Below are 12,687 nucleotides of genomic sequence, written 5' to 3'. Positions count from 1 at the left end.
CCGACACCCTTCAATAGTGAGTGCCTACAAAAACATTGATAATGGCTAGCAGGATCCTCCGTCGACGCATGTATACTACATTAGACATTTCACTCAAAATTTCATGCGGGAGATCAAAGACAAAATGTTACGAAAGAAGGTTGTCAACGCATGGTATGCATTAATAGAACCTTCTTTCAAACACTACCACGAAGACATCAGATTGTCAAATGCATATGCAGTAAGGTAGATTGACAATATTCCATTGGAGAAGTGGACTAGGGCATACGATAACGGTCAACGTTGGGGCCACATGATAACAAATCTTATGGAATCAATGAACTTTGTCTTCAAAGGCATCCAAAACCTACCTATAACCGTTTTAGTGCAAGCAACCTATTTCAGGCTAGGGGCGTTGTTTGAGATCAGACGTTCCAAATCGAGCTCAGTGATATAATCTTGGCAGTTGTTCAGTGATGCTTCAATGAAATTCATTAGAAAGGAAGCTACCAAAGCTAACAGACATGTGGTCACGGTGTTTGACCGTACTAAAGGTTGGTACAGTGTTGCTGAGCCCATGGATCACAATGGAGGCATGTCGAGAGGACACTATGGAGTAGAACTATATAGAGGTTGATGCGACTGTGGAAAGTTCCAAGCCTTTCATATGCCTTGCTCCCATGTCATAGTGGCATGTTCGAAGGTTCAATGGGATTCATTCTACTTACTATCTGACGTTTACAAAGTCATACGCATTTCCAATATTTACATAATTAGCTTTTTAGTGGTAGAAAAAAAGGATTATTAGTCTGCATATCAAGGGGGCATTCTCTGGCATAATGAAATAATTCAAAGAAAGAAAAAGGGCCTCCCAAACAGCACATGTATTCGAACCGAAATGGATACGACAAACAAAATGGTTAGATTATGTAGTTCATGTCGCCAACACGGTCATAATCGTACTAATTGTCTCATTGTTGGAACAAGCACAACAAGATAATTTTAATTGTAACTCTTTTGCTTTATATTAAAAACAAGATTTATTTCATATGATAACTTTGTGAGGAAATACCATCACAAACAAATACAACGCATACAACACATAAGCAACACACAAACAACAACACAACAAACTACAACAAATAAAATACCATTACTAACAAATACAACACATAAACAACATAACTATGCGATTACAACATCATAACTATGCGATTATAACCATCAAAACAATTTTGAACATAGTATACATCATCTTGTGAACGTCTCTGTTAGTCTTAATATTCACTCATACACGAACTTCTCCATTTTGGTTGAACGTGGACTCAAGTCATTGAATTCTTCTGATCCTTTTCATCCTCTGCGATTTCTCCATCAAACCAACGGTTCAACGTCCTATTAAGACGTTCAAACATTTCTATATTCCAAAGTCGGATATTTATCGAAGGTTGCACAACTGAAAAGATTAAATTGGCACTTCTCTTGTGAATATATGAGTATTTAGAGATGGTTAAAGAAAAGAAAACTAAAGGAGATTGAAGAAAAATGGAAGGAGAGTAAGAAGTTGTGTGAAAAAATATGGGAGATACGCAATGTATTTATAAATCAGCACACACATGCATGCGTCATTATCCTAGGCGCCACACACACATGGCACATGCATGCGCCAATACATGTGGCGCCTTCGCATGCTTGGTTGCATGCATGCGCCAATGGCTTGGGCGCCTCCTTTGAATGCTAATAACTGACGCATCAATAATGAAATGTGATTATTTCGCTAATCAATTTAAAAAATAGATTATTTTAATATTTAAATTGAAAAATATGGTTATTTTAAATATAAAAAAATCAATTATTCTCTTAAATTGGAGAAAATTATAATGGATGACAAAAAAAATTAATAATGGTGGTTGGAATATGTGTGACTTGTGAAAACAAATAAAAATTCAGAAAAAACTCATTTTTTGTTTTATCAATCAATTTTCCTCTCTTCTATTCTTCAATTATTTTTCTATAATATTTGCTTTCTTCTATAATCAATTTTGTCCTCTTCTATTCTTTTCTTTTTCTCTTTGAATTTTTACTTAAATTCTAAATAAAAAATCATATTTCTATCGTCAATAAAAATGAGTAAAAGATTCTTTTATATCAATAAAAAAAGTAAAATATCTATTATAAATAAAATAACTCATTAATGGATGAACTCACATTTAAAATTGGAGAAGAAATTTATAAGAAGAAGTGAGAGAATTGAGAAGAAAGGTTGAATTTAGGGAATTTAGTTAACTTTTAAGTTGCATTCATAAATTTGGGTTTTAACAAGAACAAATATAATTGAAGAGAGGAAAGATAAATTTAGGTATTTTGTTTAGCGGCTATATAAGAGAATGGAGAAAACACAATGAAGAGGAGAGGATAAAAGATGAATTTGTAAGTGATGATTTGTCTTTTGAAATGTTCTTACATTTAAATTGGCAGCATTGTTATTCCTACACTATTTTCTACATCCAATACTTACACCGTATATATTGTTCATCATATTTATACGGTGAAAGTGTATTTTTAAAATAAAAAATAATATATTAATGAACAGTACGTGAACAGTATATGAACAGTACACGTGAACAATGTTTATGAACAGTGTGTGTGAACAGTTACTTAAAGTAGTGAAAAAGTTGGTTAATTAAATGTAAAGTGTTGGTTAATGAAATGACAAAGTTGGCTGATAAACGTCCAAATATTAAAAATAATTTTTAATAATAAATTAAAGTTGATTAATGAAAAGTAAAAAGTTGACTAATGAAGCTATGAAATTGGTTAATAAAACGTTCAGATATTAAAAATAACTAGTAAAGGACCCGTGCGTTCGCACGGGTCGCGCAAGTGCAATAATTTATTTTAAAAAAATTAAAATATAATATATTTTTATATATATATATATATATATATATATATATATATATATATATATATATATATATATATATATATATATATATATATATATATATATATATATATATATATATATATATATATATATATATATATATATATATATATATATATATATATATATATATATATATATATATATATATATATATATATATATATATATATATATATATATATATATATATATATATATATATATATATATATATATATATATATATATATATATATATATATAGTTGGATCAACGTACACAAATTTATTGCATAACAGTTTTTTTTAATGTAATGGATGTTAAATGATCAATAAATGGGTTCAAAAAATTTTCACAAATAACTTTTTCCAATTTGGGACATAATAAAGTAAAACATTATTAATTTATAGTAATATAATTTGCTTAATTTTTTTGTATACTATATTAAGGAAATAATCAAAAAATATAATACAAAAATATTTTTACAATTTATTGGTATATTGATATATAATAAACATTCCATTGTTAATGTTATGAATAAACATTCCATTTATCATTGAGATTTTGGACATAAGAAATAAAAATATATTTATTTAGTAATGGATGAAATTTTCCAATCTGTTACTAATTTGAGGTATAAAAGCGCAAATATTAACCTTCATAATAAATGATTATTTAACCAAAATACATAAACCATGTAAAAGAAATACCAGAACCTCATTTGTTTTAAAATATAGTAATGAATACTACCAAATGTTGAAATTAATTGCAATTGATACAGTAAGGTTTAATACAACAAAAGATATTGAAACAAAAGGTTCACAATTTTAGTTAAAATTGTGAGAAATAAGTCCAGCAACAAAAATGATTTAACTTCGTACAATTCTTTGGTCCTTAAAAAACTGGGTTTATACAAAACCTATGTTAAAACATAATGTATATTTTATACAACTCATTCAATAAAATTCTAATAATAAACAACGACATTTATTTATTTTAATGTCATTTATTATGTTTTTTAATTTTTAATCTTTTTTATTTATATCCGATTCAAATGCACTTGAATTGGTTGAATCGATTGAACTTTGATACGGAGTTTCATCGATTTAATGTCCAATTTGATTTTTAAAACATTAGTAATCTATATATATTTATAAAATATCATAAATATTTAAAGATGCATTCTTATTTATTTAAATTTTATTTTACATTTATTTATTTTAATGTCATTTATTATGTTTTTTAATTCTTAATTTTTTTATTTATATCCGGTTCAAATGTAGTTGAATTGGTTGAATCGATTGAACTTTAATACGAAGTTTCATTCATTTAATGTTCAATTTGATTTTTAAAACATTGGTAATCTATATATATTTATAAAATATCATAAATATTTAAATATCATAAATATTTAAAGATGCATTCTTATTTATTTAAATTTTATTTTACAGTTATTTATTTTAATGTCATTTATTATGTTTTTTAATTATTAATTTTTTTTATTTATATAATGTTCAAATGCAGTTGAATTGGTTGAATCGATTGAACTTTGATACGGAGTTTCATCGATTTAATGTTCAATTTGATTTTTAAAACATTGGTAAGCTATATATATTTATAAAATATCATAAATATTTAAATATCATAAATATTTAAAGATACATTCTTATTTATTTAAATTTTATTTTATATTTATTTATTTTAGTGTCATTTGTTGTAGATCTAAGGAGTTTCCTTTTTGCTTCAATGAAAAAGGTTTTCAATTTTCAACCTTATCTCACCTCTCAGTTAACTAAAACGTAGAAGGAAAAATTTCTAATTTCTACAAATTAATAATGATGATATAACTCAAAAACACGATTGAGATTTTGCAAGATTTTTCTTTATAATCTTATTTAGTAATTAAACGTTTTATATTTTTGGCACTTAAGAAAAAAAAATCAGATTTTTCTTCAATAACTTTATTTAGTAATTAAAAATTTCAGATTTTTCCAACTTAAAAAAAATCCAGATTTTTATAAATAAATGTGTTCGATATTGTGAGCTTAACTTTCTTAGTTTTCCATCTTATGTAAATCTTATTACATAATCAATTTAGATAATTAAATTAAATTTATGATAATTCAAATGTAATTGTGTTTATATTAATATGAGTGAAACCCATTTTGTTTTTCACAAAAGCTAAAAAAAACAAATTAATCTTCGAGAAAAAAATCATATTTAATCTTTGTCAAAATTTAATCGGATCATATCAGTCCTTTTAATATTTTTTTCTAATTGATTTGTTTTTTAGTTTTAAACTGTAACAGAATTGTCATATGTATTATTTATGCCACATGTATTTTTTAATAATCATGTGGATAGCTCATTTATATTTTATGTTTTAATTTATATGTTTTTCTTACTATGTCCACCAGATCAATGTAAATTGGTGACAAATAATTCTTATGATTTGTAATAATATTAAAAAAATTGAATTTAGAACAAAAAATAAATATTTACTTATTTTAAATAATACATAGATAAATATTATTTGAAATAAATAAATATTTATTTGTGTGTTATTTGAAATAAGTATATGAATAAATATTTATTCTGAATTATTAAGTTAATTACTCGTCATTAGAAATATTACACAAATTTAAAAATAATACACAAATTTATGATTTTTTTTTAAATAATCAACTTTTTCAAAAATAATTCCAAAATAACAAAATTTTCAAAAAAAATTCAAAATAACCACATTTAAAAGAGGATGTGCCAGATGAACCAACACATCCCTTAAGGATCAAGAGGAGGCGCCAATGGCAATGGCGCCTGCATTGGTAGCCTCATGAGGAGGCGTCAATGCCCTTGGCGCCTGCATTGGGCCTCATGAGGAGGCGTCAATGCCTCTGGCGCCTGCATGATGATTGTGGTGTATGCGGCAATTCATCTGGCGCATACACCCTTGTATTTTTTTTATTATTTTTTTTATTTATCAAATAATAAAAAATAATTCCAAAAAAATGTATTCATGATATAATAAATATTACATGGGATTGACAAAAATTTAATGACCGGCCCGATCGAAACGTCCCCCTGTTCCACATTCAGGTGCATTAGTTTGTCTTTGAGGTCTCCCACGATTTTCCTGAGGTGTTTGGGGATCTTTATGTGCTGACCTGATCGAATGATGGCCGGTGTGAAGGTTCGACAGAAGTTCCAGTGATATTTGATAGATGTGTCATCATTTGTTCCCAATATCCGGAGGGGCTCTGACTAATGGCGGTTTCGCAATGGAGTTCGGTGCCCATACCATCGTAGTTAGGTCGATGGGGTTGGGTGGATTATGGACGGTATAGTTGCCCAAATTGGGACATTGAATCGTTTTGAAAACGAAGCAATTGTTCTCGGGTCGTACTATAGTTAAATTATAGTTGTGTGTTTTGGTGATGGGATATTTGAGTGGTCATTGGTGGGGGGCTACGATGAAGTGACCTATATGAATCATCTGGGCTATAGACGGTTATGGTTGAAGCATATGATTGTTGGTGGGTAGGGTTTGATTCTTGGTTTTGTGGTTGGGTGGGTGACATGAATGGGTTGCGACGTTGGGTGTTTGGTTGTTGGGTGGATGGTATGAATGAGTTGCGAAGTTGGGTGTTTGGTTGTTGTGCATATGTGGTAGGTTGATGTTGTGAGGTTGGTCGTTGGGTTTGGGTGGTTTAACATTGGTGTTGGACGGGGACTTGTTGTTGGTGGTACGATGACGAAGCTAGTTGGCGTAGATCCATCAAATATCGTGGCTCAGATACAAATTACTGAGTTGTTATCGACCTAAACCATGCCATATATTATTGAGTTGGTCTAGCATCATGTATGACTGGTTCTTTTAATATGTGTTGTCGTCAATTCCTCCATTGACGACACATCTCTTTTGCAAAGTCTCTCAGTCGGAATAATCCCATTGGGCATCAACTCGTTTTTTATGCCAATTCTCCAAACACGTGGGAGGTTCTGGAATCTGTTGTTGCATGCCGAATTGTAATATAAAATATAACTAATTAAATGGTAAAGTGTTACACTTACTTTTTTGCAAACGGCAACATGAATGGGTTCTCGTTTATCGGGGCGAGTGACGGCATTCTTGACCAACCTCATGCTTGTAGCAAATATGCACATGAAAAAAATGTACAAATTTTCTTTTTTGCAGTTTTACACATTGCACTATATAAATGGGCCAACACAGCTGCACCCCAACTATATGTGCTTACCTTATTAATGTTGCGTAACAACGGTAAATACATAATATTTACTGAATTACTTGTACTTTCCAGAAATAAAAAATTACCAAATAAAATCATAATATAATACCGAGCTTTAATTATTTTATCGTACTCGATTAATTCTTCGAACAATATTATACTCGCATAATATTGTTTAAGGTATTTTAAATTTATACCTTGCCCCCTTACTTGACCGGATGACTCTCCCTCAATTTGGTCGTCACACAAATGGGCATCCAATAATTCATTGCAGATAGAGTTGTCCTGGTTTACTCTACCATTCACGGCCTTACCATTTATACGGAGACCCAACAACATGTATACGTCCTCAAGTGTGACGGTACACTCACCGATAAGAAGGTGAAATGTGTGGGTCTCGGGTCTCCACCTCTCCAACAAAGCAAGAATGAACTTGTAGTCCACCGAGTATGAGACAATGTTGAGGAGATTTCTAAATCCACACCCTCTAATATATGGTTCTATTAAAGGACCGTGGGATACATATTCATGTACACATCATTGAAAACACTTTGGGTCCTAATAACACATAAGTAAGAAATACAATAAGAAGAAGTAATATATAATACAAACATAGATAATGAAGGTATACGACTTAAAAATGGAATAAGTAAAGAGAGAGTGATAACATACAAATGTCGAGATATTCTCGAGTGTTTATCACCCATAGTCAACAGAGACATAATTTGATGTTGCAGAGCTTAAGTGTGGCAGAGAAAGAGTATGGTAATAAAAGAGTATAGATGATTAGTGTTGGAGATGATTTGATATTGTGATTTGAAGCCTATTTATAGATGAGGGAGTCTTACTAGGTTTGCAACCTACATTTGTTGTGATTGGTTGCATGCATGGCAAAATAGAGTAGCAATAGTCTTAGGCGCATGCATGTGACATTCACACGCAAGGAAGAGGCGCCCTTCCTCTTGGCGCCTAGGAGTATTTGTAGTGAAGGGGCGCGTATACACCAGACGGGACGTGTGTTGTTCGAAATGGAATATTCCACCGTCTATTCTAGGCGTATCAACCATGCATCATCATACTCCCTCCGACCTGATTTATAAGCAATTTTTCCTATTTTCACACTTATTAAGAAATTTTAGTTTTGTGAGAAAATTAAGTTAGATGGACAAAATTATCCCCAATCAGAATTAAATGAAGCATGGGATATGGTGCCCACGTTTCCTTGGTAATATGTTATTCATGATTGGATTGACAGTAGTAGTAACAATTAATAGCAGCACTCATAATAATAAATTATTTTTTTATATGGTCAGAACATTAAAAAAATGTCATTTGTATTAATTTCAACTTTATCACACTTTCTATACCTTTTTATATTCTTAAAACTTTTGCACATTAATTTAAATTTTGTAAACGAAATTTTTTGTGGTAATATTTTCCGGTTTAATTTTCACACTTCGCTCCTTAATTTTCTACTTGATTTTCTATACATTTTAGATTAAAACTAACACTAAATGAATGTGATTTTTTTTGAGTGTATGAAAATGCCTCTTGATATTGATTTAAATTTATACTTATCATATGAAGAAGAAGAAATAACTAATGTTGAGTTGAATGTAAATCCCTCGTACGTTGACTTGAATGTGTATCCTTCATATGAGGAAGAATCTAATGTTAATTTAAATGTGAATCATTCATATGAAGTAGCAGAAGAAGAATATAGAGATGATTTGATGAATGTTGGTCTATCATATGAAGACGTTTTTCATGAAAATGAGGTTGGAACTCATTCTTCTACCAGTCACATAATCAACCATATTGATATCTCTCTAAATGAGACAACAGGTAATTTTCCTATGTTTTTATTGTCATGAGCTATTTTAAAGAAAGATGTTATATTATTCCACTAGTTGTTATTTCACTTACTATACTTTTATGTTTCTATTTATACGGTATATTTTCTATTTTTATTTTGGACGTTGAATTTCTTTTCATATATACGGTATATTACCTATTCATTGTTTCAATAAAAATAAAGACATACAATTGTTTTATGCCTACTATATTTATAATGTTTCGATTCTTGCCATATTAAATTACACTATTTGATTTATTGCCATAATAAGAAAATTGTTTTATTTTTAGTAATTGAGTTATTGTTATAAACTCACATAAAAAAGTTAATATTTGTTTTATTGATTTGTAATTATGCTTTCTTTTTAATTTATAATAATTCAATTTTTTTGAATAGGAAATGTTGTTAATGAAACACAACCATTGAAAAAGAAACGTTCTTTTTTGGACAACACGCAGCGGAAAATTATTTCTGAAATATTGATAAATTCAAGCTGTGAAGGAAAACTTAATCTGGAATTGTTAAAAAAGTTGCTTCCTCTTATTCAGTCTCTACCGATGTTATTTATCGGATTTGGAGACAGATTAATGAAACAGGTGATGCATGCCACAAGAAAACAAAAAATTATGGTCGTAAAAGAGTTGAGATAGACTTTGAAAAAATTCGTGATATTTCGTTACCTAAGCGTAGCACTTTTCGATCTTTAGCAAAAGCTTTAGGTATTAGAAGCAAGTTAATATTGGAAAAATATGTGAGTGAAGAGGTATTGCGTAAAAATTCAAGCGCATTGAAGCCACATATGAAGGATGATAATATGAAACAACGTCTTAGATTCTGCTTGAGTATGCTTGAGGAGACTACCATTTCTCATGATCCAATTTTTAAATCCATGTATAACATTGTGCACATAGATGAAAAGTGGTTTTATATGTCAAAAAATTCAACAAATTATTACCTTCTTGCAAATGAGGATGATCTATATAGGACTTGCAGAAACAAAAATTATATTCAAAAGGTCATGTTTTTAGTAGCGGTAGCTAGACCCATATTTGATGATGAAGATAATGTGACGTTCACTGGAAAAATTGGTGGGTTTCCCCTAGTCGATAAAGTGCTGGCAAGAAGGTCAAGTGTCAATCAATCAGCAGGGACACTTGAAACAAAACCAATTACTTTTATCACTAAAGATGTCAGTCGAATGTTTTTAATAAACAAGATCTTACCAGCCATCAAAGAAAAATGGCCACGAGAGCATGCATGTGAGACAATTTTTATTCAGCAAGATAATGCACCGTATCATGTTTCTTTAGATGATGAAGAATTTCGTGTAGCAGCTTCTGAAGGAGGTTTTGACATTCGTTTGACTTGTCAACCACCTAATTCTCCCGATTTAAATGTTTTGGGTTTAGATTTCTTTAGTATCATGCAATCATTGCAACAGAAAAAAGTGGTTAATTCAGTTGATGAGCTTATTCAAGTCGTAGAAAATGCTTATGAGTCTTTTGATATCAAAAGTTCAAAAAAGAATTTTCTTACACTTCAATCGTGTATGGTTGAAATTATGAAGAGGAAAGGATCTAATGATTATAAAATTTCTCATATGAAAAAAGATGTATTGTTTACTCAAGGAAGGCTACCCATTCGACTCAAATGTGATAGATAATTAGTTCAAAAAACTTATGAATATTTATATAATATTGGCTAAACAAATGTGATAGAAATTTTTATATTATGAAAAAGTTGAATTGCATGAGTTATTATAACTACTAGCACTTGTTTTCTAATTATATTTTAAGTGAAAAAAATTGATATAAAATATATGAAATTAGTTCAAATATAAAATTGAGTAGTACTCCTACGATTTTTTTATATTAAAAAATTGAAGAATGATTTAAAATGCAGTAGTACAGTTTCAAATAATTTAAAATGAAATATGAAGTACTAAAATAAAAGGAAAATATGCATAATAAGACAAGAGTAATATTCCTCGAAAGACAAAATTAACATGAGTACATTACTGCACATAAAATGTGCATTTTTACTTTTATTGATATTAGACAAAGGGTATTTTTGGAATAAAGTATTTAATAGAGTATAATATATTGACTTTTGCTTATATTTAAGGCCAAAAATTTTAAAGACTTTTGCTTATAAATAAGGCCAGAGGGAGTAGGTTTTTCTTTCTGTAAACCAATTATACAAATTGATGGTACATGGTTGTACGAGAAATACAAATGAACGTTACTGATGGCAGTGGTACAAGATGATAACAACAACATTTTTCCAATCGCCTTTGCCCTTGTTGAAGGGGAGACTGCTAAGGGGTGGAGTTTTTTCCTAAGAAATCTTCGATTGCACGTTGCACCTCAGTCTAACTTATGTTTGATCTCCGACAGACACCCTTCAATCATTAGTCCATATAATAACATTGATAATGGTTGGCATAATCCTCCTTCGACGCATGTCTTTTGTATTAGACATATTGCTCAGAATTTCATGTGGGAAATCAAAGATAAGACGTTGCGGAAGAAGGTTGTCAATGCAGGTTATGCATTATCAGAACCTTCTTTCAAACACTACCGTGACGAAATAAGATTGTCAAACAAAGATGCAGTACGGTGGATCGATAGTATTCCATTGGAGAAGTGGACTAGGGCATACGACAACGATCAATGTTGGGGCCACATGACAACAAATCTTGTGGAATCAATGAACTTTATCTTCAAAGGCATCTGTAACCTACCTATAACCACTTTGATGCAGGCAACATATTTCAGGTTAGGGACGCTGTTTGAGATCAGACCCTCCAAATGGAGTTCAGTGTTGCAATCTAGGCAGTTGTTCAGTGATGCTTCAATGAAATTCATTAGACATGAAGCCGCCAAAGCAAACACACATGTGGTCACGGTGTTTGACCGCACTAAAGGTTGGTATAGTGTTGTCGAGTCCATGGATCACAATGAGGGCATGCCGATGGGACAATACAGAGTCGAACTAGATAGAGATTGATGTGATTGCAAAAAGTTTCAAGCCTTTCGTACGCCCTGCTCCCATGTCATTGCGGCATGCTCAAAGGTTAGAAGGGATCCATCCTACTTGCTATCTGAAGTTTACAAAGTCATCAGTCTATCAAATGTTTATAAAATTAGTTTTTCCGTAGTGACAAAAGAGGATTACTGGGCAGAATATCAAGGGGACATCATCTGGCACAACGAAGTTATGCAAAGGAAGAAAAATGATCGCTCAAACAGCACCCGAATTCGAACCGAAATCGATACGACGAACAAAATGGTTATATTATGTAGTTCATGTCGTCAGTCAGGTCACAATCGTACTAACTGTCCTAGTGTTGGAACAAGCACAACCAGATAAATTCAAATGTACCTTTGTTGCAATATATGAAAAACTAACTTTATTTCATATTATAAGTTTGTGAGAAAATATCATTACATAAACAACAATACAAACAATTAAAACAACTTCAATACAATAAATAGGCGATTACAACCATCAAAACAATTTTGAACATGTAATACATCGTCCTACGAACGTCCCGGTCAGTCTTAATATCCACCCATTCACGCACTTCTCCATTTTGGTTGAACATGGACACAAGTAATTGTATTCTTCTAATCCTTTCACCATCTCCAATTTCTCCATCTAACCAATTGTTC

At 30.6% G+C, this 12,687-nt stretch overlaps 1 protein-coding gene across 1 annotated transcript; it reads left to right on the top strand.

Annotated features, from left to right (window-relative positions):
- Nucleotides 1–8,702: 8,702 nt before the first annotated feature.
- Nucleotides 8,703–10,676, top strand: LOC127123741 (uncharacterized). The gene is made up of 3 exons (XM_051053940.1): nucleotides 8,703–9,003; nucleotides 9,410–9,508; nucleotides 9,562–10,676. Exons 1-3 carry the CDS (start codon nucleotides 8,703–8,705, stop codon nucleotides 10,674–10,676), a joined length of 1,515 nt encoding a protein of 504 aa, XP_050909897.1.
- The last annotated feature ends 2,011 nt before the right edge of the window (nucleotides 10,677–12,687 follow it).

This window comes from Lathyrus oleraceus, chromosome 2, assembly GCF_024323335.1.
Source record: "Lathyrus oleraceus cultivar Zhongwan6 chromosome 2, CAAS_Psat_ZW6_1.0, whole genome shotgun sequence".
Classification (NCBI taxonomy): Eukaryota; Viridiplantae; Streptophyta; class Magnoliopsida; order Fabales; family Fabaceae; genus Lathyrus; species Lathyrus oleraceus.
Note: the sequence above shows the minus strand (reverse complement) of the source record. Positions and strands in the feature narration are given on the sequence as shown.